General features: G+C 38.9%; 1 protein-coding gene across 3 annotated transcripts; it reads right to left on the bottom strand.

Annotated features, from left to right (window-relative positions):
* Positions 1–27435, bottom strand: Spata7 (spermatogenesis associated 7). 3 transcript variants are annotated; one of them, XM_090344670.1, is made up of 12 exons: positions 27240–27435; positions 21795–21869; positions 19461–19556; positions 15483–15530; positions 12490–12623; positions 8500–8957; positions 7523–7589; positions 6792–6907; positions 3930–3983; positions 2097–2174; positions 1094–1151; positions 1–585 (listed from the first exon to the last, which is right to left on the bottom strand). In XM_090344670.1, exons 1-12 carry the CDS (start codon positions 27256–27258, stop codon positions 40–42), a joined length of 1749 nt encoding a protein of 582 aa, XP_090200796.1. In that variant the 5' UTR covers positions 27259–27435; the 3' UTR covers positions 1–39. The 3 variants fall into 3 exon arrangements, with proteins under 3 accessions (XP_090200796.1, XP_090200798.1, XP_090200797.1); XM_090344672.1 differs by lacking the exon at positions 27240–27435 and adding an exon at positions 26481–26577; XM_090344671.1 differs by lacking the exon at positions 19461–19556 and having other exon boundaries at positions 27240–27433.
* Positions 27436–27446: the final 11 nt, after the last annotated feature.

The following is a 27446-nucleotide window of genomic DNA, read 5'->3' as shown; positions in this document are numbered from 1 at the left end:
TATGAGTTACTGGCCATGTGGGGTATTTATTAATGATGATCAAACATCCAAAGGGCAGTCTTCAATGCTCATTTCCATGATTGGAAGAGATGGTAATTCCTTGTCGTCATTGTCATCTTTGATGCCAGAGACCTGACCAGATGGGGACAGTAGTGTGCTAACAGAGGATAATTCACTGGACATATTAGCCTTTTCAATAACATCCACAGAGGTTTCATGGTCTATTAAATGGTCTGAGGTTTCTGGATGGTTTTCACCCCAAGTTTCATCACGCACATGTTGAACTGTGACCTTTTCTGAATACTTTCTCTTATAGAGGGGCAAGGTAAATTCACTGGATGAGGAGAACATCTCATTTTCGTCCTTTGGTACAGACAGTAACATATCCAAAGCCTTTTGGTATTGTCGATATTCCTGTTGAAGTGCTATGTCAGCATCATTTTTAAATTCATTTTGTTTTGAATTCACAGGCTTTGAAAGGTCAAGTACATTCAGTATGTTCACTTCATTTAACTTGGCTGAGTTTTCTTCACATGGACAGCCCAAGTCTATCTTCAGGCCTTGCAGCAGGTGGCGCATTTTCCTCTAGGATTAAGAAAGTAATTATGTAATTATAAGATGTCTTTTATTAAGATAATGGAATTTAATAACTTTTGTCTATAGTACTGTTATCTCAAGAGTGCTTAGTGCTTTTCATTCTCCTGCTCCCTCCACATCTCCCACCAAAAGAGCAAGCAAGAAAAGTTCTTGATTTAAATGTGTTTTTGAGTGCATTTAAAAACTTTAAAATTGCACAGGGCTCCATTGGCTCATGCCTGATATCCTAGCTACTCATGAAGCTGAGATCTGAAAATTGCAGTTCAAAGCCAGCTCAGGCAAGAAAGTAGTTGAGACTCTTATTTCCAATTAACCACCCAAACCCCAGAAGTAGAGCTGTGGCTCAAATGATTGATAGAATAGTAGCTGTGAGTATAAAAACTCAGGGACAGCATCTAGGACCTTCAGACCACACACACACACACACGCACACCCAAAACACCTTTAGAATATCTATACTAGAATTTTTCTAATGAAGCTCTAAGGGAAGACGAACCTCTTCCAAATGGTGTTTATTTTCTTTTATGTGTCGCTCAAATAGTCGTTCTAAAAACCTATAAATGATAAACAAACAATGTTTTAAAACTTTTAATGTCTTAAGACCAATGACAGAGCTGAGCACTGGCAGTGATGTCTGCAATTCTATTACTTAGGAGGCTAAGATCTGAGGATCTAGCCCAGGCAGGAAAGTCTGTGAGATTCTTACCTCTAATTAACCATCAAAAAACTGCAAGTGGAGCAACAAGCTCAGGGACAGCGCCCAGGCCCTGAGACTTCAGCCCCAGTACTGTGTGTGCACACATGCATGCACACACACAGATAGACACACAATATACGCACACAAATCCTGCAATGAATCTTGTAATTCTAGGAGAAAAATGGAACATTTTAAGTATAACTATATTTTTAGTGTGCAGTGCTTTTAAGGTTAAAACACAATCAAAATTTACCATCTTTATTTCAGTTATTTATTTTTAAATTGATTTTACAAACTTCTTTGTTTCAAACACTTTTGCTATATAGCCAAGACTAGCTTTAAACTCATAATCTTCCTGCCTCTGCCTCTAAGTGCTGGGGTTACAGTTGTGTACCCTGATGCTCGGTCTTCAACCACTTTTTTTCCTGTTTCCTGGATAAATACTATTTTGTATGATCAGAAGCACAAAGGCATTTTTGATCTGATGGGGCAGGCTTTCCATTTCACTTAGTGTACCAGCCTAACTTTTGATTTGTTCTTATTTTACAACAAGGCTCTTCATTCCCACAGTAGTGGCACATGTTAAGCAAAAAAATCTCAATTTATTTTACTCATCTGTTATAACCAAAGAGATACAGTATTTAAATGAACTCATTGTTTCCTCTGTAAGTCCCCTAAATGTTTATAACTGTCTTTATAACTATGATGAAAAAAATACTTTTTCTTAATATGTTGTGGCAACTTAAAAAATTAACACTATGAAAAAGAATGTACATCTTAACTGGCACAAGTAAAAACTAACCTGTTGGAAAACAGACCAAGTCTCAAAATTTCATCAGTTACATCTTCAATGAAATTCAGGTACAAAAGCTCTTCTTCACTGCAAAGGCAAGGCAACACAGCTAAGGCACACATAGACCGTCAGTGCCTCATCAACTACCTGACTCTGCTATTACAGCCTATTATTATTATCGAGGAGGATATTAAAAACAAATATGTCTGGCTCAAACTACATAAAGATACTAAAAGTATCATCTAATGAGGTAAAGCTTAATAGCTTTATACAACATTTGTAGCAATGAAAAAATTATCTGAACCAGGTACTGTGGCTCAGGCCTGTAATCCTAACTACTTAGAAGGCTGAGATCTGAGGATCGGAATTCAAAGCCAGCCATGGCAGAAAAGTCCCCATGAGATTCTCGCCTCCAATTAACCAGAATTAACTAGGAAACTGGAAGGGGAGCTGTGGCTCAGAAAAAGCTTAGGGATGCCCAGGCCCGGAGTTCAAGGCTCTCTACTGATATCTCCCCCAACTCCCACCCCCCCCAGGAAAGAAAACAACATGAGAATTAACAAAAGGCTAACCTATGCGGTTGGGGGTGGAGGGATGGGAGCTCCCAGCATTTGCATTCCCTTGGCTGCAGGACACAGCAGAAACACCAGCTCTCTGCAATGTACCTGCAGGAGGGCTGCCAGCTAGGGAGTGGGCCTGGGGGAGGGGAGAGCAGGAGTTATAACTTGATAGCCTCATTCATTGCTCCAAGGATCTTGCATTAGATGAGGAGTTACTGAACGGGTCAATTTTTTTTCCCCCTCAATGCAGAGCACAGCCAGGAGCCAGTGTCTCACCCCTATAATCCTGGTTACTTTGGTGGCTGAGATCTGAGGATTACAGTTCAAAGCCAGCTAGGCAAAATATTCTGTTAAGATTCTTAACTTCAATTAATAAGCAAAAAGGCTGGGTTGGAGGCATGGGCTCAAGTAATAGAGTACCAGCCAAGATCAGGGAATAAGAAGCCATGAGTTCCTGTAATGGCATCAAGAAACATTTTGAAGGAAAAAAATGTAATAGAAAAATGTGTGAACAAAAATCAAGTGACAATTTTTTAAAAATTACTTGGATAAATTTCTTTTTTTTTTGTCAGTAGTGGGGCCTGGGTGCTGTCACTGAGCTCTTCAGCTCAAGGCTACCACCCTACTATTTGAGCCACAGCACCACTTCTGGTTTTCTGGTGGTTAATTGGCGATAAGAATCTCAGACTTTAGTGCCTGGGCTGGCTTTGAACCGTGATCCTCAGATCTCAGCCTCCTTAAGTAGCTAGGATTACAGGTGTGAGCCTGGCTCTTGGATACATTTCTTTATTATATTACCTTATAAGGAACTATGTCTTAGTAGCTATTACAAGAATAATAAGAAATTAGTGAATAGAAAATGTAAATAACCTTCATTACTCAATGAAAAAACAAGAGGAAGAAAATCAAAACGGATTGATTCACAGGGACTTACTTAAAAGCAGCCAAGTTTGGGAATAAATGAAACTATAAAATAGATTACTTTCTTGACGAAATGTAATGTAGCTAAAACAGTAAAATCTACAATTAAGTCTGCAAAGAACTAATGAGTTATAAACCTCTAGGGAGTGAGCATCCTGGGTTGCTGAACAGCTAAAAATGTGGTGGCTCTATGTGTTCTGTTTCCCCCCCTGCTTTGAAATGGGGACTCTAATATGACACTTTTATGATGCACTGGCATCCATCATACCACCTGAGCCATGCCTCCAACCCCAAGCTCTATGATTCCTCATTCTGACTGATGCCCTCTAGAGGAAAGAAGAGAAGAGGTCCATAGTCTTACTCAGAGTAGTGTTTATTCTTTGGAGGAAGCTGCATGGAGTACTGATAGACTGTCCTAGAAGGAGAAGGTTAAAATACATTAGCCAACAATGGCTGGCAAACATGCAATAACCATAATACATGAGTAATAGTACTTACAATATAGTAGTCAGTAACATGATATATTAGTCATCGTATGCTATGTGCGCTGCTACTAGGACTTGGAATTCAGGGCTTCGTGCTCTTGCTCGCCTTGGTATTCTACCTCTTGAGCCACATCTTCACTTCTGGTTTTTTGCTGGTTTTAGTCTCACAAATTTGTCTGCCTGAGCTGGTCCTAAACTCTCATTCTCAGGTTTCAGCCTCATCGGTAGCTTACAGCCACTGGCCCCTCACCTCCAAAATGTAATATAGTCATTTTTAACTGTTTCATTATTATTATAAAGGTGACGCAGGGGCTGTGAGTGTGGCCTAGTGGTAGACTAGCATGCACCAAGTCCTGGGTTTGATTCCTCAAGTACCATGTACATAGAAAAAGCCAGAAGTGGTGCTGTGGCTAATGCTAGCATGAAACAAAGAGAGATTTAAAAACTGGTTTTCTTAACTTCAGAAAATGGAAACAGGAATTTTTTTCCTTTTCCCCTCCCTTCCTCCCCTCTTCTCTTCTCTCCCTCCCTCTCTCCTCTATTCTTTCCCTTCCTCTCCCCCCAAACCTTTCTTTCCAGTCCTGGGACTTGAACAGGATCTGGGCACTGTCCCTGAACTAGCACTCTACCACTTGAGCCACAGCACCACTTCAGCTTTTTCTATTTAGTTTATTGAAGATAAGAGTCTCTCAGCCTTTTCCACCTGGGCTGGCAAGTGAACCAGGATTCTCAGATCTCAGCCTCCTGAGTAGCTAGGATTATAGGCATGAGCTACTGGCACTTGACTTTTTTTCTTTTTGTTCATTTATATGTCTTTGGGAGTGTAAGGGGAGGCACAGGAAGGAAAAAATACAGAAATGGACACTGTTGAAAATAAACTATACAACTTGTAGGTGGGGGATGGGAGGGGAAAACTGGGAGAGAACAAGGGAAGGGATGCCATTGTCCAAAAAGAAATATATTCTTGGGGCGGGGAGTTTGGCCTAGTGGTTAAAGTGCTTGCCTAGCATGCATGAAGACCCGGGTTCGATTCCTCGGTACCACATACATAGAAAAAAGCCTGAAGTGGTGCTGAGGCTCAAGTGGTAGAGCTCTGACCTTGAGAAAGTCCAAGGACAGTGCTCAGACCCTGAGCTCAAGCCCATAACTGGCAAAAAAAAAAAAAGAAATATATTCTTTAACTCAAATAACTATAACCCCTCTGTATACATCAGCTTTATAATAACTAAAAATTTAAAATAAAAATAAATGATAAAAACACAAACTTTTTTTTTTTTTTGCCAGTCCTGGGCTTGAGCTCAGGGCCTCAGCACTGTCCTTGAACTTTCCCCAAGGCTAGAGCTCTACCACTTGAGCCTCAGCACCAGTTCCAGCTTTTTATATGTTCGTGGTACCGAGGAATCGAACCTGGGCCTAGGCAAGCACTCTATCACTAGGGCAAACTACTAGCCCACAAACTTTTAAATATAAATTCACAGAGGTTTTTTTTTTTTAAATTATATAATGACACTACCGTGGCATAAATGATGACAATTTGAGGAAATGACAACACAAAAATATATTTTCCTGTGGAAATTTTGGTTAAACTACTCATTATGATACATTTTGTTATTATTCAGTTGAGATTTTATTGATTTCAAGGTTGTACTTCTAGTTTATCCAATTATAATATTTTGCTTCTTTTAGATTAAAAATTACTAGATAAGATAAATATTCCATCTTTGTGTCATTTCTATATTCAATACAGAGTAGTTCAAGAGCAGTTTATTAACATTAAGTCATGTGTGCGGAGGCACCATAACAATCATTTGAAGCCTTTGTGAGGGAGAGCTGTCTGTACCCCCTAGCCAAAGCTGGCGGGCCTGTGAGCACTCCTCTCTGGCCTGTACCTAACCTTACTCCACCTGATTATCCCATGTCTAATCCCTGCCACTGGAAATGAATTTGAGGGCCTTTTCCAGCTGCGAGGCTGTGTTTAGGTATAACATTCTCTAATGACTAAATGTGAAGAGTAGTCTTTATTCTGCAGGACTGGGGACTGAGTTCAGGGAAGGTGCTCTCCCATGTAGTTACACTTCCAGCCCTCTTTTTGCTTCAGGTTATTTTCCAGATAGGGTTTAGCTTTTAGCCCCAGGGCCTGCCTCAGACTGTTACCTGTGGTTCATTAGAGACCAGGCCTCTGAGAGGACTTGCTAACTTTTGCCCACGCTGACCTTGAACTGTTAATTCTTCCACTCTGTTTCCAAAGTAATTGGAGTTACAGTTGAGTAGCCACTGTACCTGGCACAGGTGCTAAGTGCTAAACCTAGAGCTTTGCATTGATGAGCATTTATTTTAAGGGTACAGGGACAGTTTAAGCATTAGCACTCAAGGGAAGTCACTAATTATCCTTTCAATGGTGAGGTTCTTCCATGCTATTGTGCCATGTAAAGTGGCTAGCATCGTAGCTAGAATCTTCCATGGAAAATCATTTGTTACATGAATAATAGTGATGACAAATAATGTAGCTGTGTGCCTCTTCCTTTGCACTGGCAAAATTAGTTCACTAAAATCTTAATGTAGCACCCAATTTTGTAAAATTTCCTTTTTAAAACTTAATACTGCTCACAAATCGTACAACATTAAAAGTAGATGAGAGCACATGCATACTTCTAATAGGATATGTTATAAATATGGTGTCTGTCATGCAGGAAGGCACCTAAAGACAGTTTGAGTTCTTTCTCCCATCAACTGCTTACCGTTGAGAGGGAGACTGCAGGTCGCCATCTTTAACCTCGTCCCATATGGAGCTGTGCCTTTGGGAAGGCAGGGGAATTATCTGACCTCCAGAACCACATGTTGGACCATTAGATGCCTGGGAATGTAGCAAAAACAATACATTTTTATTTAGCTCAACATATATTATGAAAATAGAAATAAAATAAAACCAAAATTTAATAAAATGAAGAAATCCAGTAAAATCACTGATACGTTATGACAAAAATATTTTATAAAAGTTTTTCTAACCAATCAATATTTTTCTTATGTTTAAAACAATTACCATTAAGTAGTTATACAAAGGGGTTTCAATTGAACATGTCAGTTTATGAATGGGATGCTTCTTCCATCAGTCTCCCTCATGTCTCCCAACCCTACTCATCTTCAATTTACCTACTTTCATGTTCACATGTGGATATTGCATTTTTATCATTGTCCACCATTCAAATCTATAATTTTGAAACCAATATTTAATGCTTTTTTAGTCTGTCTAGCCAGCTAACCAACCGTTCAAGGCTAGTAAGAAATGATCTCTCAGGGTTGGCTGGATCTATGCCCATTCAGAGAGCTACAATCATTTGTGAGCAGACAAACCTTCTGCTTAGGTGGCTGTCCTACATATGAAGCTTAAAGTATATATACATATTCTAGTATTTACATAGTCTGACGTCTAATACATCTGTAAATCAAAGGGAGCAGTTACGTTTACTACCTGCTTTGTGTTCACTTCCAATTCTGGCACGTTCTTTGTCTCAGATGTCCCAAAATCAGAGTTAAAGCTATAATATTAGAAAAGATATGATGGTTACTCTTAAAAAATATCAACACTGGGACAACAAATTTCATTAATAAAAAGAAAACCCAGGGAATGCGATCCATGTATCCTTACAAAATGCGTTATATCCTAATTAGACATGCTTTGGTTTAAAAAGGCTTCTTTTCCATCTTCAAATAATAACTAGCCCAGTTAAATGAAATGGGACTATTATCTCTGTAGCACTGATAAATCATCCAGGGATGTATTTGTGTCCTCTTTTCTCCCCTTACTTGGTAAGTTCACTATATTGTGGTTCCAGTTCCTTAAATTAAGGACACATGGATTCATCTGCTATTACTGTATCTCTTATTTACACTGAAAGAATAGTTTTATTTCCTAAAATCACTAAAACCCAGGACCTGATGTAACATTATAACACCTGCTTTTATCTTTAATCATTAGGCATGTAGGAATGAAAAATGTTACTGAGGCAAATTGCACTTAATTTACAGACATTAGTCTAAGTTATTCCTGGGCAGTTATTGCAGTACAAGTACCTATCTGCAGGGAAGAGAGTCCAGGGATGGTTGGAGAATTTCATTTTTCCATATTTGATGTCATTAACATGAATAAATGTGCTTGCTTATACAAGTACTGTCTGAAGTCATATACTGAGGATTCTTTGAAAGTATATGTAAAAATATGTTTATACATCTGTATTTGACACATCAATTATGGAACATTCATAAGGAATAAGTTTAACTGTTATATTCAACAATGATTGATAGTGCTATAAAGGACGGAGTAGGAAAAGTTCTGTTAAGCTCATTTCAGTCAAAAGCACCACTGAACCTAGGACACAAGGAATATGGCTCACTCAGTTAACTTATTTTAATTTCCTAAGCTTACTATTGGTGGCTGTTTTATCATACCTGCTTAATTCAGTTTGGGTTTCAGCTTCTATCCGTTGATCTGTAAACTCCTTTCTTCTTTTGGCAGGTGTATAATATCGATACTGTGATAGGAAAGATTTCGAATCTGTTTTTAAAGTGCGTGGAGTGAATGGCAACTCTCTGTTAGAAAAGCGATCAGAATGTTTTTCCAACAGATCCCCACTGGGTGCTTTTGAAATGACTAGCTGAAATCTGTGGCTATTTGAGAATGAGCTCGGGAGCCTTCTGCCATTCATGGTTCCAGAGTGTGATTTCCTCGGGGCTGAGATGGTAAAATCCAGGCTGGGTGGACAGGATCTGGAGTTCTTCTCAGCACCTTTCAAGACTTTATCTGATTTAGGTAGACCAAGGTGCAGTGTTTCTGAAGAAGGCGCTACTGACTTCTCAAATTCATTTACTTCTATTAGCACATTCTGGTCTTGCGATTCCCCTGAGGGCTAAGAACATTTGATTTGACAGTTACCAGTTGTATTAGGGATATGAATCTCTAATTAAATCGTGTAATTCATTTAATCTTTACAAAAATTTCTGAATGATAGAACAACTGTTCCCTTTTTTGGAGGGGCTGGGGAGACCTGAACCCAAGCCTTATACATGTGAAACTACCTGAGTATGCTGCTCTACTTGAGTTATATCTGGGTGCTACCTTTATTTTACAGAAAAAAGACTGAGGTGCAAGGTCTCAAAGATTCAGACAGAATCTGAGCCTTTGCCCTTTACCATTACCTAATACCTTTTTTAAAACTCATCTGAAAACTATGTAAGTTTTAGTGTTTTTGTTTTTTTTTGTGGTAGTAGGGTTTGGAATCAGGATGTCTCAGTTGTTAGACAGACACTCAACTTCTGTGCTTCAGCCCTGGTTTTTTTTTTTTTTTTTTTTTTGAGGGTCTAAATGTCAACATTCTTCATTTTTTTTTCTTTTTTTTTATTGTTGGGATCATGTATAGAGGGATTATATAGTTACATTCATCAGGTAGTAGATGCATTACTTCTTGAACATTGATACCCCTTCTCAACTCTGTGTTTTTCTGTTTTTCTAGTTATTTATTAATTTTTTGGTGTGTGTGCTGGTCCTGAGGCCTGTACTCAAGGCTTGGGTGCTGTCCCTTGAGCCTTTTTTGCTGAAGGCTAGCACTCTACCACTTTGAGCCACAGCTCCACATCCAGCTTCTTCTTCTTCTTCTTCTCCCCCCCCCCCCCCCGCCCCCTATAGTTTAGTGGAGATAAGAATCTCACAGACTTTTCTGCTCAGGCTAGCTTTGAATTGTGATCCTCAGATCTCAGGCTCCTGAGCATCTAGGATTATAGGTGTGAGCCACCAGTGCCTGGCTTGCTGGTTATTTTTGAAATAAGGTCTTGCTTTTTGCCTAGGAGTGTGTCTGGACTGTGATCTACCTAGTTTAGGTTTCCCCTGTTTGCTGGGATGACAGAATCTTTTCAATGCATCCAGTTTCCCTCTATTAAGATGAAATCTCAGAGTGCTGATAGCTCACATAGTCATTCTAGTTAATCAGGAGGTTAAGATTAGAGGATCAAGGCTCAAAACAAGGACAATGCTCAGGCCCTGAGTTCATCCCCCAGGACTGACAAAACAAAACAAAAAACCAGAAGTCATTGTATGGCTCAAGGGTAGAGTGATAGCCTTGAGCAGAAAAGACAAGAGAAATCAAGAGACCCTGAGTTCAAGCCCCAATACTGTAACAAAACACAAGAAAACAAAATGAAAGATGACATTTCAGAGACCTGTTAGCAGCAGTTAGTAGTAGTTAGTAGTACTACTTGTAGTAGTAGTTTTTTTACTAAAAAAATGTCAGAGTCTCTTTAAAGACCAAGCTAGGTGGCAGAGTGGTTGTTTAGCAAGCACAAAGTTGTGGGTTCCATCCCCAATGCTGCAAAATAAAAAGATGTATAATATATAATCATAAAATAAAAATATACTTGTGAGTCAAACATGGATGCCCAGATTCCCAGATGGTAAATTACAGCACAGAGCCCACAGCAGGTTTATTCTGAAGCCAGCAACTCTATTTCTGCAGCTTTTATCTGTACACTAGCCTGGGGAGTTCTTAATAATATTCACTACTTCCCCAATGACTCCCAAGTCTATTTACAGCCCAGATCTCTTTCCTGACGCAGACGCCAGCATCCAACTACTGAATGTTCTAGATATTCTAAAGACATCCTGCAGCAACCCAAACAAGTTCATACTTTGAATTACTCCCACCTCTGAAGAAAAGCTCACTTCATTCCATTAACTGTTATTTCCTTGAAAAGTATAGTGTCCTCCTAGATGCCCAAGCAGGAACCCAAGAACCCTCTTTACTTCTCTCTTTACTTTCTTTCTCTCTCTCTCCCTCTCCCCCCCCTACTCTCTTTCCCTCGGTCCCTCCCCTCCCCCCTCTCCCTCTCCCTTCCTCTTTGTCTTTCTCTCTCTGACTCTAGTTGGTACTGGGGTTTGAACTGAGAAACACTGGATGGAAGGCTATAGCTGGTCTGTGTGAGACCTTCCCAGCCTTCCCAGCATGGCCACAACATGCTTATGGATAGAATTCGTAGAATGGGGGATTCTGACCAAAATTATCTGGGAATGGAGGCAGTCAGTGGGACTCAGATGAGATGAGACTGTTTCTACAATCATGGTTACCTCTGGGTGACAGGAGTGTGTGGGTTACTGTATAACTCTAGTGTTTTATATACTGAAGTTTCTAAAACTAAATATTTTAATGTTAGTGGGCTCAAGTGCCAGCTTGAGTAGAACAAACACTTTTAATGCTGAAGTACTGTCAAACTCAAGGATAAATTATTTCAAACTTTTTTTTTTTTTTTTGCCAGTCTTGGGCTTGAGCTCAGGGCCTGAGCACTGTCCTTGGACTTTCTCAAGGCTAGGGCTCTATCACTTGAGCCTCAGCACCACTTCCGGCTTTTTTCTATGTATGTGGCACCGAGGAATTGAACCCGGGTCTTCATGCATGCTAGGCAAGCACTCTACCACTAGGCCAAACTCCCGGCTCCTATTTCAAACTTTTATAAGCTAGATACAAAAAAGAGGAATCCATGCTCAGTTCATGTTAGCCTAACTAGACATAGAGGAAGTAAACAAAACAGATGGCTGGCAGGTATCAGTGATGCTAAATCAGAAGAAAATGTTAGCAACTTAATGCAGAATGTATAATGTTATACATTATGACGGAACTCTGTTTATACTGAGGATATGAAGTCCGTTTAAGATTAGAAAGGTTTGCAATTCATATTAGTGGACTAAAAGAAGAAAATGATGTCATTCTGAGATGTAAAAAGATTAGATGAAATTATCTATTCATAAGTGTGTGGGAAAAAACTCTCTTAGCAAAGTTGGTATAGAAAAGAAGATCTTTAATCAGATATCTAACAGAATCACAGAAAACATATAGCCCAGGTCAACAAACTATAGCCTATATGCTAAATATGACCCAGTCTTTTTAGTTAAAAAAAATTTCGTATAAACACAGGCCTATTTATTTATGTATTATCCTCTTCTGCTTTCTAGTGGCAGTACAGTTGTGATAAAGACTGTATGGTATGAAAAACCTGAAATATTAACCATCTGGATCTCTACCCCCTCACCCCCTTCCTGCCGATACTGGGCTAGGAACTCAGGGCCTCCAGTTCCTGTTAGGTTTTTTTACTCAAGGCTGGCATACTACCACTGGAGCCACGCCTCCACTTTCAGCATTTTTAGTGGTTAATTGGAGATAAAGATTCTCTCAGATTTGTCTGCTCTGGCTAGCTTCCAATTGTGGTCTGTAGATCTCGGCCTCCTGAGTAGCTTGGATTACGGGCGGGTACCTCTCGTGTCCAGCGCCATTTTGTTCTTAGCAGTACGGGTCATTGGCCCGCACCTACTAGAAAATGCTGCCCCAAAGTCATGTCATACTACCAATGAAGCACCTTAGAAATAGTTGCTTTGAAATAGTAACAACACAATCTTACCTTCTGAAGGGTGTTAAATAAGGACTTGGAATTAATTTTAGAATGGGATTGCATTGTCGTTTTAGCTAATTTTAACTCTTTTTCACATCGTGCTAATTCCTTTTTGAGTTTTTCTCTTCGTTGCTGGTCTGCATCTAAGGAGAAAAACATATCTTTTAAAATATATATAAAAAAAGAAAGATTAGGCTTTTGGTCTTGTTAGACTAATAAAATACAACATTTTTTCTTACTAAAAATATTTATACAATGATAGGTAAATGAAACCAGCAAAGTTTTCTCTATAAAGATCCAAATATGTCCTTTATGGAAATTCTAAATGGATTAATTACAGAACACAAATAAGGTGAGAAACTGGACAAGTCTCAGGGTCAGGACAGATCCTGGCAGGTATTTATAGAGAAACAGAGGTGGGAGATGCTCAGTCATGCCTTGTGACTAGGTAACTGAAATGCAGATTTTTCCAAGTGAAGTCATATCAATAGCTGTGTATGTGATTACAATGCTGGACTGTACATAACTTAAAAATGTCATGTTACAGCTAGGCATACAGTGACAAATTCCTGTAGTCCTAGCTAGTAGGAAAAGGGGACAGGTTGTTACTTGATGCAGGAATTCAAGGCCAGCCAGGGCCATGTAATGAGATCCTGTCTCAAAAACTAAATACCACATCAATAACAACAAATGTAAAATAAATGTAAAATAAAAAATAATCCATTTTACATTTGAAAAACCCTTTTCCTCTTCTGTTCTCTTTCCTTTTTTTTCTTTCTTCTTATGTAGACTAGTCTTACTTCACAATCAATAATCTTGCATTAGCCTACAGAGCACTGGGATTATAGACACATGCCACCACATCCAGTCTGAACAACATTTTCAATCATGGCACCAGGCTTCTATTTCTCTAAATGATACTCATGTGAAAATAAAAACAGGAAAGTGGCTTTACACTTGTGTGTTTTAAGTCAAGTATCAACCTGTCATCAGAGATTAGCCATGGTATTAAGAAAATGGTAAAATGAAAGTTTAGCCAAACTCCAGAATTAAATACAAGGTTGCTTATCCGTAAGGTAAGTTTATTTATCTTTAAATTTATTTATTTAAATCTATTTTTCATCAGATCCTCGGTGCTGTCTCTGAGAACTTTTCGAGTGGTTAATTATGGCTATGAGTCTTAGGGACTTTCCTGCCTGGGCAGGCTTTGAATTGTGCTCCTCCATCTCAGCCTCCTCAATAGTTACCATTACATGCGTGGGCCACCAGCACCTAGCTCAAGTCATATTTTCATATAAATGAAAAATCTAACTTCTTTTTTGTGCTGGTACTGGGGCTTGAACTCAGGGTTTGGGTGCTATCCCTGCTCTTGTCTGCTCAAAGCTCTACTAGTTGTGCCACAGCTCCACTTCTAGATTTTTTTGTGGCTAATTAGGGATAAGAATCATATGGACTTTTTATGCCCAGCCTGACTTTGAACCATGATCTTCTGATCTCAGCCTCCTGAGTAGCTATGATTACATGTGTGAGCCACCAGTGTCAGGTTTAGCTTTCTGTTTGATTTGTTTTGCTGGTCCAGGGACTTGAACTCAGATGTTGGGCACTATCCCTGAGTTTCTTTGTGCTCAAGGTTAGTAGGCTACCACTTCAGCCACTGTGTCACTTAGGCCAAGCATTCTTTTTTTTTTTTTGTGGGTCATGGGGATTGAACTTGGCCTGGCTGCTGTCCCTGAGCTCAGTAGCTCAAGGCTACTGCCCTACCCCTGGGCCTAGGCACTATCCCTGAGCTTTTCAGCTCAAGGTTACCACTCTACCCTTGAGTCAAGCCCCACTTCCTGTTTTCTAGAGCTTAACTGGATATAAGACTCAGGTCTTTTTGTGCCCAGACTGGCTTTGAACCTTGATCTTCAGATCTCAGCCTCCTGAGTAGCTAGGATTACAAGTGTGAGCCACCAGTGCCCAGTGATGAAGTTTAATTTATAATCTAGTCACTTTAAGCGATTATCAGTAACAATAAAATAGAACATTGATACAATTATAGTAAGAAAATAAAAAAGCAATTATAGCAATGTTATAATAAATCTTCCCCTATGTTAGAATAGCACACAATTTACAACACATGAATTAATTCTTTCTGGAATTTTCCACTAACATTTTTAGTTACTAATATAGAAGAAAAACTACTGCACAGCAATTAAAAATATGGAAAGACCCTTAGAGATGATCTGATTACCTTTTAATTTACCAGAGGGGAAGTTACAAGGAAAAAATGACTTACATATATAACGTCTGTGTTACTGCCAAATAGGTCTTAAAAACAAATTCTTTAAAATAGTCTTTTCTAAAGGGTCTTTTATAGAAGCACTGATCAAGGCCTTGTGCTCAGTGAATGAGAATCATCTGCTCACCTTCAATTTTCTCTTTTTTTTCTTTTTTAGGCCAAGTCTGAGGATTGAATTCAGGGTCTGAACACTGTGGTTGGGCTTCCACAAGGCTAGAGCTCCACAATTTGAGCCACAGCACCACTTCCGGATTTTTCTGCGTATGTGGTACTGAGGACTTGAACCCGAGTCCTTGTGTATGCTAGGCAAGCACTCTACCACTAGGCCAAACTCCTGGCCCTGCTCATCTTCACTTCTATGTTTTCTACCAAGAAGATATGGAAGAGGAGAGGTCTAGCCAGTCCTTACCACAATAAGAAATTATGACATAAAATGACATGAATTAATGTCTACAACATTCTGCTACATTTTAGTCATGAAAGAAAAAAAAATGCTTGAAATTCATTGAGATAGAAAGTAGACCTTAAGGAACAATCAAATCCCTACAGAAGGACAAAGAAGGTCTAGTGGGGAAGTATTGTTTAATGAATACAAAAGTTTTAGTATTGCAAGATGAAAAAATTTTGAAATGCTTATTTGTACACGTCAAGTGATTAGGGTAACAAATTTTATGTGGTGTATATTTTACCATGATTTTTAAAAAGGGCAAAAATTACTTACATTTGATGCTGGCATTTATACTTATTGGAATTGAACAGTCTACTGCAGCTGAAAGAGGAAAAATTCATTGTCTCAAAATATTCTTCATATTTATAAATGAAAACAAATGAAAACAAACAGTAAGCATAGAATTTAGAATAAATTCTAGCACTTGAATTTTGTTTTGAATTTTACTGTACTTACAGAGATGAAAAATAAAATACCTTTAATAAAACTACACTGGTTAGAATTAACAGCTCTCTAGGTACTGAAGAAGAAAATATTAGAGAACTTAACATAACAATATGAACTATTCAAAATTCAAACAGAAGAAAAGTCTGAAAAAATAAATGTTTCATTACTGACCTGATACTGTACCTTTCTTATGAACCTTAACAAGAAACTGAAGTTTAAATAAGCTTGATGAAATACAAGAGCAGGGCCAGGAGTTTGGCCTAGTGGTAGAGTGCTTTCCTCGCATGCATGAAGATCTGGGTTCGATTCCTCAGTTCCACATACATAGAAAAAAGCTGGAAGTGGTGCTGTGGCTCAAGTGGTATAGCTTTAGCCTTGAGAAAGCCCAAGGACAGTGCTCAGGCCCTGAGTTCAAGCCCCAGGACTGGTTAAAAAAAATACAAAAGCAAAGTGCATTTATACTAGCTGACTTACTGTGGTAAACATAAAAACAGGCATGCTAATTAACAGGTCCAAAGACTAAGTAAAAAACAAGACTCTTAAATATGGACAAAATGACTTTCCAAAAGTGCCGAGGTAATCCAAGAGGGAACGGAGAATTTCTAAATCAGACAGTACTGGAAAATTTGATTATGACTGGGCAAAGAGTGATATTTTGATCATACTGTATGTAGAAACTCTTCAAAATGGAACATAAATGCAAGATTTAAACATACAAACCATCTAGAAGGACATAAGTTTTGAAAACCTTAGTGACCTAAATTAGCACAAGAATTCAACAGGCTATTAAAACTATTAAAAAAAATCCTAAAAACTGAATTTGATTTAACATTTTTGTTTTTTGTCAGTCCTGGGTCTTTCTCAAGGCTAGGGCTCTACCACTTGAGCCACAGCTTCCAGCTTTTTTTTTTCTACATATGTGGTACTTAGGAATTGAACCCGGGTCTTCATGCATGCTAAGCAAACACTCTAATACTAGGCCAAACTCCCAGCACCTGATTTCACATTTTTAACATCATAAATTTTATTTAAAGATGCAAGCATCATAAAATATAAAATATGAATTTTAAATTTAAGTTCTTCAAATGAGAAAAATGAGTCATTGGGAAATGGAGATAGGTACACAGTGCCAGTTGGGGCTACACAGAAGGATCCTGCCTAAAAAAATAATAATAAAGAAGAAACATTTAAAAATTAGGTGAAATTAGGTCAGGAGTGTGGCCTAGTGGTAGAGTGCTCACCTAGTATGCACAAAAAGCCCTGGGTTCGATTCTTCAGTACCACATCCACAGAAAAACCCAGAAGTGGTGCTGTGGCTCAAGTGGCAGAGTACTAGCCCTGAGCAAAACATTTCCAAGGACAGTGCGCAGGTCTTGAGTTCAAGCCCCAGGACTGGCCAAAAAAAAAAAAAAAAAAATTAAGTGAAGTTGGCAAAAAACTAGTGAAATTCAAATGAGGCCCATAGTTATTAGTAATTTCCTGGTTTTAATACTTATATTATGGTTCTTAAAAGTTTTAGAGGGGGAGCATTAGGGAAATGGCATATGATAACAATACCCTTTATTTTTAACTTTGCTGTTATGAAAATTTATTTTAGAATATTTTTAAAAGAAAATATGAGATGTAGCTTAGATGTAGAAAGTTTATTTGCCTGGTATGAGCCCCTGAGTTTTGGTCCACAGCACTATGAGGGAAAAGAAGCCGCCAAAGACTGGAAAAAATACCTATAAAACACATATCAGATGCAAGACCTGCATTTTTAAAAATTTACTTTTATAGTCAAGGTGATGTACAGAGAGGTTACAGTAATATACAGAAGGTAATGAGTACATTTCTTGTTGAACATTTTTATCTAAGACCAGCATTTAATATGTAAAGAACTCATAGCTTACTACTACAGAGACAAACAACCTATTTAAAAAAGTGGGCCAAAGATTTAAGCAGAAGACAAACAAATGGTAAATAGAAAGGCTGCATCATTAGGCATTGGGGCCTCTGGAAGCTCAAACAAATGAAGAGCCACTGTGATATGTCCACTGCCATGGCTAATAAAGACCACCACCAACAGATGTTGGCAAGGATGGAGAAGCAATGAGAATGCAAAGCAGCAAAGGCACTCTGGAAAATAATTTGGCATTTTCTTTTAAGATTAAATGTATACTTGCTATATTACCTCACAGTTCTACTCAAGCAAACACATGTTCACAGGTTATCTGTGGATGTTTATAACAGCTTTCTTCCCAGTATTCAAAAGTGAGCCAAAACAATTCAGTATTCACCATTAGGTAAATCAATAAACAAATGATGGCAGGTTCATTAAATGGGATGCTACTTAGTAATAAAAGAAAAACATAATGATCAACATACCAATATGGGTTAGTCTAAAGGTACTGTGCTGATTGGAAGAAGTGACTGTATGAGGCCAGGAGCACATCTCAGTGGCAGAGTGCTCGTCTAGCATGCACAAAGCTTTGGGTTTGATTCCTTGGTACCACATACTCAGAAAAAAAGAAAAGAAAAGAAAAGGAAGGAAGGAAGGAAGGTTGTATTTACACAAAATTATAGAAAAGGTGAAAGTGTACTAACAGCAAAGATTATTGGCTGTCAGGGATTTGAAGGAAGAAGACTTACTGCAAAAGATAACTTCTAGGGCTGATTTTTCTTTTTTTTTTTTCATGTATTTTTTATTGTAATTAATAGAAGGGATACATGATATTTGCCAGATAGATGGTGCATTAATTCCCATACATTGATACCCTTTCACATGTCTTGGTCCTCATTTCCCTCCCCCCGACCTAGGGCTGATTTTTCTGAAAAGGGTCAGACAGAGAAGGCTTTGTCAGGTGCCACATTCTGTCACAAGCAGTTAGTTCTGCCTGTTAGTTCAGAAGTGGCCCCAGGTATGTAGAAGAATGAGCATGGCTGTGTCTATGAACAGTTATATGCAAATTTCTCATTACTTTCACATGTCACAAATTCTTGTTCTCTCATCTTTTTTTTAAAAATGTTTAAGATACAAACATTATTTTTAGTTCATATTGTACAAAGACAGGTGGCAGGAGAATCTGGCCTGAAAGTTACAAAGTATTCCAGTTTGATAGTGAATTATAGTAGTCATTATAAACATACACATTTTTCAGAATAGTTAACTGAATATACTTTTGTAGATTTGAAAACAAAAAAGTGATTACAGGGCTGGGAATACAGCCTAGTGGTAGAGTGCTTGCCTAGCATACATGAAGTCCTGGGTTCGATTCCTCAGTACCACATACACAGAAAAAGCCGTAAGTGGTGCTGTGGCTCAAGTGGCAGAACACTAGCCTTGAGTAAAATGTATCCAAGAACAGTGTCCAGGCCCCAAGTTCAAGCCCCAGGACTGGCAAAAAAGAAAAAAAAGTTAAGTGATTACAAACATATTTAATTCAATAGCCAGCCAGGTATGGTGGTGTACATTTATAATCTCACCACTCAGGAGCCTGAGGCAGGAAGATTGCAAGTTCACAGACCTACCTGGGTTACAAGGAAAAAAGCATAAATAGAAAGGAAAAAAAACTAATATCTAATAACAAAATAATTCTAACACACAAAATGAAATAGCCTAAGCATTATATAGATTTTAAACATAGTAAACAAAAACCTGGTATTCTGAGTTTGCCACAGACACAATCAATAGTTGGTATCCCACCATACCAGACACAAATTCATCTATAAAATAATTTCTGCCAAAGATGTGTTCTAGTGAGACAAAAAGCTGGGAGTCAGGGTGTCAAGTTGGGCACAGAAAGTTCACATTTTCACTTTTACCTTTGGCTGAAAGGATTTTATTATAGTGAACAGCCATGTGATTCTTGACCAGCTGGAGAGTGGTTAGTCTGAGAGAAGAGGAGTCAGTGCAAAAAGCTAAAAATTAAAACATATTTAATCATTATATAGTTTAAATGAATACATTAATCATCACAAGATAACTTATTTCTTACAAAAAGTGAAATTAATCCACAGCAATACTGAAACTCTGCCTTGGTGATGCTGAATCATGTACTGCTAACACTGCTGAGCTATGACTTCTTGGGTTCAAAGCCTTACAATGCCTGACCATTTGGGAAAAAGATTCTAGAAGCAACCTATTACTGTATCTTAAAATTTCTTCCTTTTTAATATATTTAAAAAATCTCATAAGATTTTTAGCTACCTGCTTGATTTGAAAATATTAACATGTTAACAGTCCCCAAACAATCCACAGAAACTGGGAAATCTAACAAATCTCATACCACAATACCTTATACAAAGATTCCATTCTGAGGGCAAATTTCTAGTATCTCAATTGGAAACTATCTATAAATCTGCCTAGTAGAGTCCTTTAATTGAGGTATGCCTATCTTAAGTACCATCACACGAAAAAAATCTCATGACATGAAACTTTTTGACCTTCAAACAGTTGAAAGAAAATCTTAGAAATTGTTGAGCATTTACATACAAAATAAAAATGTAGATATAAATTTTTGTAGTGCTGGGGATCAAATCCAGGGACTCACACATCCTAGGAAACAGACATATTTTCTTTAAATATGAAAAAGATCTTTTGAGAATTCATGCATATAGTGGTTATAAAAGTCAATAGCTAAAACAGCATATATAGAGAAAAAATTTTGTGACGTTTCTTTACTGAGCCTTAGTCTCCTTCCCAAATACAGAACTTTACTACTTTTTAAATCACTTGGTCCAGGGAAAGTCTTTTTTGTTTTTGCTTTTACTTTTTCAGGACTTCCTCAAGTTTACTCAGCTTGTTAAGCTGGTATTCTACCACTCGAGTCACACCTCCAGTCCCTTCCAGAGAAACTCTATGCACACTATAAGCCTAGTTAATAATTATGAAATTTATTATCATTAAAAGTATGTTTTGAGTGGATACCACTTGCCAAGGATTGCTCCAAGCTTTTTAAGTGTAAAAACTCTTTATCTAGTCATTATTATAATCATTTATTAGAAACCAAGGCACTGGAATATGAACTACATTGCTGATTATATCGCTAAGAAACATACCATGTTGGGGTGTTAATCGCTGCACCCTCATTCTAACACCACTACACTGTACTAGCTCTGCAGATATACTACATAATGCTAGCCAATCTTACATACCATTCTTCATCCTACTATATATATATATATATATATATACATATATACATATATACACTTTAGTATGTATACACATGTATTAAAGCTAGTTTCAGAAAGATAAGGCTTATTTATTTATTGTGGGTCATGGGGCTTGAATTCTGGGCCTGAGTGATGTCCGTGAGCTCTTCAGCTCAAGGCTACTGCCCTACCCCAGAGCCACAGCCCCACTTCCTGTTTTCTAGTGATTAATTGGAGATAAGAGTCTCATGTTCTTTAGGTTCTTTAGGGCGGGCTTTGTACTCCAGATCTCAGCCTCCCGAGTAGCTAGGATGACAGATGTGAGCCACCACGCCTGGCTTTAGGCTTATTTTTCGAAGTTTATGATCCTGGTATGTCTCTCCATATACACTCTCATACAAAAAATGAGATCACTGAAAATGTGCTCTATGCTTCTATATTTGGAGATTAATACTATGAAAGATTATTCAAATAAATAAGGACAAAAGGTTTCCATTATTTTGTCTACAACCCAGGATTATCACTTTTAACTACAAAAATTTAAAGATAATATTAGAATTTTGCTTTGAAGGCTTTACAATATCAATCTATCAGAGGGCCTAGAAATCTAGTAGGAAAAAGAGGCCTACAACATTTATGCAGGATAAATTCAAGTTCTCTCTTCCTGTACAGCTTTCCTTTCCAGGGCTAACACACGGTGCCTGCAATCTTAACAAGGTGGGCATGATTTGACAGGGTAGTCTGAGAGTAAAGCAGACTACAGACTGCCGATTTCAGCTGGGCAGGAAGCTGGAAGAATAAGTCAACATTCAGGACATACTAATAGTTCAAAATCATGAATTCCTACATTTCTCAATACTTATTTTGGTATTATTTAATGTAATAATGCCAAGTCTAAATTCTCATTAAATAAAGTAATTGATTCATTTTGTCTTATCGTTTGCCAATACAGGAAACAAAAAAATCTTTTACCAGAGCTGGAAGTTTAAGTACAGCACTTACCATTACTTTTGGTGCTCAAGTGTCCTTTAAATATACATGGTGGACCATATCTGGGAAGGACAGGGGTTGTTCTGACTTTTAAAAACAAAACCCAAAATCAAAATTAGGATAATGAAATATAAAACCAATACTAAATACTTCCGAATTATTATTATTATTATTATTGTGGGTCATGAGGCTTGAACTCGGCCTGGGCACTGTCTCTGAGCTCTTCAGCTCAAGGCCTCCACCCTACCTCTAGGCCTGGGCACTGTCTCTGAGCTCTTCAGCTCAAGGCTACCACCCTACCTTTGAGCTAAGCCCAACTTCCCTTTTTCTAGAGGTTAACTGGAGATAAGAGTCTCAGGTCCTCTTATGCTGGGCTGGCTTTGAACCTTGATCCTCAGATCTCAGCTTCCTGAGTAGCTAAGATTACAGGCATGAGCCACTGTCGCCGCCGGCCCAATACTAAATATTTCAAAAACAAGAAATGTCTTTATTTTATTTTATTCAGGGGACCAGGAGTTTGGCCTAGTGGTAGAGTGCTTGCCTAGTATACACGAAGACCCGGGTTCAATTCCTCGGTACCACATACATAGAAAAAAGCCAGAAATGGTGCTGAGGCTCAAGTGGTAGAGCTCTAGCCTTGAGAAAGTCCAAGGACAGTGCTCAGGCCCTGAGCTGAAGCCCACGACTGGCAAAAAAAAAAAAAAAAAAAAAAAAATTATTCAGAGCTGGTCGTGTGACTCACGCCTGCAATCCAAGCTACTCAGGAGGCTAAGAACTGAGGATCAAGGTTCAAGTCAGTCCATGCACTAAAGTCTGTGAGACTCTTATCTCCAATTAATCACCAGAAAACTGGAAGTGGCAGTGGTGCTGTGGCTCAAGGCATATGGTGGTAGCCTGGAGCTAAAGAGCTCAGGATAGTGCCCTGGCCAAGGGGTAGGGCGGTAGCTTGGAGCTGAAGATTTCAGGGACAATGCCCGGGCCCAGAGTTCGAGTCCCACAACTGTCAAAACAAAAAAAAATTATTGTCATTTTACTATTCAGCAGTAATATATTAGATAAGAAAATTCTGTGGTAATGAATTGAGGTTTTCTATTATTTTAAAACATCTCACCTTCAGGGGCTGGGAATATTGCCTAATGGGAGAGTGCTTGCCTAGCATACATGAAGCCCTGGATCTGATTCCTCAGTACCACATACACAGACAAAGCTAAAGTGATGCTATGGCTCAAGTAGTATAATGCTAGTCTTGAACAAAAGAAGCTCAGGGACAGTGTCCGGGCTCTGAGTTATGTCTTAAGCCTGGGAAACAAACAAACCCTCAAATCTCAGTTTCACTGGCTAAAATGATATATACATCCCTGTAGCACCACATATATATATATATATAAATATATGTATATATGTACACATATATATGTATGTGTGTGTATGTATACATATATTTACTGGTTTTGTTACATGTTCTTTTCTTTTTGTCATGGGCTTGAACTCAGGGTCTGAGTGCTCTCTCTGAGTTTTTATGCTCAAGGCCAGTGTTCTACCACTTTTGGCTTTCTGGTGGTTAATTGGAGATAAGAGTCTCATGGACTTTCCTGTCTGGGTTGGCTTTGAACTACAATCCTCAGATTTCAGCTTCCTGAGTAGCTAGGATTAAGGCGTGAGCCACCAGCACCAGCTTTTCTTTTTTGGTGGAATTTTACCCATCTTGCTTTGCTGCCCACACTGGTCTTGAATGCCTGTTCCTAAACATCCTATATTTAAAAAGAACTCTAGTAATAGAAAAACTACCTCCTCTAAAAGAAGAATCCAATCTGTCAGACTACATAGGGATGCTGGAAAATTACATATAGAACTGATCATAAAATAATCTTTCTCGGGAGCCGGGAGTTTGGCCTAGTGGTAGAGTGCTTGCCTAGAATGTACGAAGACCCGGGTTCGATTCCTCGGTACCCCACATACAAAAAGCTGGAAGTGGTGCTGAGGCTCAAGTGGTAGAGTGCTAGCCTTGAGAAAGTCCAAGGACAGTGCTCAAGCCCTGAGCTCAAGCCCAGGATGGCAAAAAAAAAAAAAAAAAAAAAAAAAATCTTTCTCCCCAAAGTGATTGAGTCAGTAATTACTATCTTCAAGACATGCCAAAGTTGCAAAAGCTAGCACACAATGCACAAATATTGTGCTATCAAGACCTTTTTGTCTGTGTGTGTGGGAGTGGGGGAGGTGTGCCACGGATCAAATGCTGTACAGCGGAAGGCCCAAGAGTTCTATCTCTAGACTGTATCTCCAACTCCAGTGGCAAAATGGATACAAGTTTGTTATAAGATGGGCCGTTACTAACTATAAAGGTGTTATAAGGACACATACGAAGTCTAGTAGAGAGGTGCAAAATGTAGATGACTGAAAGGAAAGAAATGATGAAGTGGAAGTGTTGCTCAAGTGGTAGAGCACCAGCCGTAAGTGGAAGAAACCAAGCAAGAGTGTCAGGCTTGTTGGGGGCTGGTAACTCACACCTGTAACCCTCACTACTCAGGAGGCTGAGATTTGAGGATCATGGTTTGAATCCAAGTTCCAGTAGAAATGTCTGTAAGACTTTGATCTCCACTTAAAAAAAAAAGCCAGATATAGAGTGGTAGAGAACTAGCCTTGAACAAAACATTCAGGGACAGCACTCAGGTCCTAATTCAAACTCCTTTGAGGTTAAGCCCAAGTACTGGCACAAAATATTAGCCGAGGTGGCTTAAGTAGAGCTGAGCCCGCTGGGTTTAAAAATCCCAGTTCTGGTAAGCCTTGGTGACTTAGGTGAGTGGTCCACGTCCAGCCAACGAGAAGTCATCCTGGGATATTAGGGAAGATGCTTTTGTGTTAAGTGTGCTATGCTCAGTGTAGGATGTAAGCCTGTTGCTTGCCATCTCGTACTGGCAAAGGCGAACCTGTCTGAGAATGAAGCCTGCACACAGGAAGGCAGAACCAAGACAGAAACAGGTTTCTGGTAAATGAGCCCCTGAAGCCAACTACGTTTATTTATTTATTTTTTTTAGATCTGGACTCAACTTCAGTACTTGACACTTTGACACCTTGCTAATTGGCTGGTATTCTATCAGCCTCTGAGCTACAACTCCAATGCCTGAACTTTCATGAGCCAAAAAATTTCCCATTTTATCTCAAACTAGTTTTAATTGGATTTCTTCATTGTTAGTCAAAATGTTTACTTACTGCATTCTGACAGATACTGTTCTAAGAGTTTATATATGTGTGCCTATGTAGATTGGTTTAATCCTCAGTACTTAAATTGGACCATGCTCTGTTATTATGTTTTTTTGATACAGACTTAGAAGGTATCTAAGCTCTTAATTCTAATTGTTTTAATAGATGCAAATGTTTCACTGTAAGTGAAAGAAAAGGAATATCAAGTATAATCAGAGAATTTAGAATGAAAGGAAGGCTGAGAGTTAGTGATACTGTCTTAGATGGAACAGATCCTAATACTCCTTCCTCTTGCTTAAATGAAGGTATAATTACTGTATCCTGATTGAATTTAGAATGATATAAAATGGCATGGAAAAGTAATCCCAAACTAAATGCCAGGAAAAAAAATCCCATGATCCTTCAAATATGCACGGATTAAAACCGTGTCTTTGAGATGGACTGTTTTGCCAGGATAGTGAAATTCTTCAGTACTGAGAGCAGCTTGGTTTTCCACACAATTTGATTTTTACAAAGATAGCTGAGAATACTAGCTTCTCTTCAATTTGTATAAATTTTTCACCTTTTATAAAGATAGCTGGAAGGGAAGGAATTCCATTGAGAAAAGGTGATTTCTGCCGTTAAGTTCATTTTTTGATTCTTTTTCCCACTTGAAAAAGTTGGAATCAACATCTTACAGATTATCCAGTCCACTCACATCTACTATTTTACAGATAACAGGACCAGAAAGAAAAGTAATGGGCTGAAGATTAATTAATAACAAAGATTCCAAACAAGATCTTCTTTTCAGTCTTCTGCTCTTTCTTTACTTTGTAGGGTTCCTCTACAAAAGAACATGATGGCAGCAAGAAAAAGACAAGAATATACTTTAAGTGTCTTATTCGTTATCTTTTTTTTCCCTGGTTGTGGGGCTTGAACACAGGGCCTGAGCTCTATCCCTGAGCTCTTTTTGCTCTAGGCTAGCCCTCTATCACTTAGAATGACTGTGCCACTTTAGTTGTGGTTAATTAGGGATAAGAGTCTCACAGACTTTTCCTGCACTGGCTGGCTTGGAATGGCAATCCTCAGATCTCATCCTCCTGAGTAACTGGGATTATAGGTGTGAGCCACCAGCAATCTGACTTTATTCCACATCTTGAAATAACAAAATAATCTTTTAACTTAAGAAATTAATTTTCTACTTACTTACAAATAAAATTTTCTGCTCACTTACATATAAAATTTATAGTATGTTAAGAACTATCCCAAATATGTGTCAAATATTGCATTTATTAAAAAATTCAAGATCAATAATGAAGTTTGATATTATTATGTATCATATATCCTAAAAGTGAAATGAATTAAGTTGGGTAAATTATAAAAATAGAAGTCTCTTTACATTTTGATATTAACTTTAAAATAAATGCTAAGAACTTCCTAAGTCTATTATTTTATACATATAGTCTTTCCCCTACTTCTACCATGTAACAGTAAAAGGCTCTAGGCTTTTACATTCCTTACCTGGATTCAAAGCCTTTTGCACCACTTGGCAAGTACTGCATGACCTCTTGTTTTATTCATTGCTAAGTAAGGCTAACACTCAGTTATCAAGAGCTTTTATGTGCATCAAATAAGATACTTTTGAAATAGTTCCTGCTACGCAGCAAAGGTTTACAGTTTGTAAACACTGTGAAATTCTTGAAGATTACAAAAAGAGTTTTGCTTTGCTTTTTCGAGACTCTATAGGTTGAGGACAGTGTCAGAGGACTCAGTTTACCGATTAAAATCTCCTGCATTCAGCCCAGTGGTTAATCAATGGTCATATATTAAAGGCATATACACCTTATATTCAAAGCAAGACCAAATTCAAGGAATCTCCTAGCAGCTTCATTTAAAGATGTCTTTAACTAGATAACTTTGAATAGGGGAGAGGGTATGTGCTGATTCCATGGCCTTGAACATGGAGCGGGGAGTGGGGGGAAGGGGACGTGGTGGTGGCGGTGGTGGCTTGGCGTGGGGCCCCACAAGGGTGGGGTTCCCAAAGACCAAGTTGGAGGGCTTTGGGGGTTACAAAGAGTCCCAAGTTCTCAGGGCGACAGCATCAGGGACAGGAAGAGAACCCGCAACCAGCCAGCAGGACTTCTTAAAGCGCAGGCCGCCCGGGCCGCCCCGCGCCCCGGACATCGCCGAGGGGTGACAGGGACCCCGGGATGCGCGCGCTCGCGGGGGGCGGAGGCCGGGCCTCGGGCCCCACCGCTCCGACCTGAGGTTGCCCTTTACCTCTCCGGCTGCCGTCCATGCTTAGTCCTCTCGCAGCCACCGTGGGGGACACGCTGGGTCCCTTCGGGTCCTTCCCCCAGCCGGGCCCTGCCCTTCCCGCAAAGGAGGTTTGCGGAAAGGAGAAACTGGCAGCAGCCCGGGGACACCGTCCCCAGGCCAGTTGCTAAGAGCGGGTTCCACAGCGTGGGATTGTGACGTCACGACGCA

The sequence above is a fragment of the Megascapheus bottae genome, chromosome 14 (genome assembly GCF_031878675.1).
Source record: "Megascapheus bottae isolate mThoBot1 chromosome 14, mThoBot2.hap1, whole genome shotgun sequence".
Taxonomy (NCBI): Eukaryota; Metazoa; Chordata; class Mammalia; order Rodentia; family Geomyidae; genus Megascapheus; species Megascapheus bottae.
Note: the sequence above shows the minus strand (reverse complement) of the source record. Positions and strands in the feature narration are given on the sequence as shown.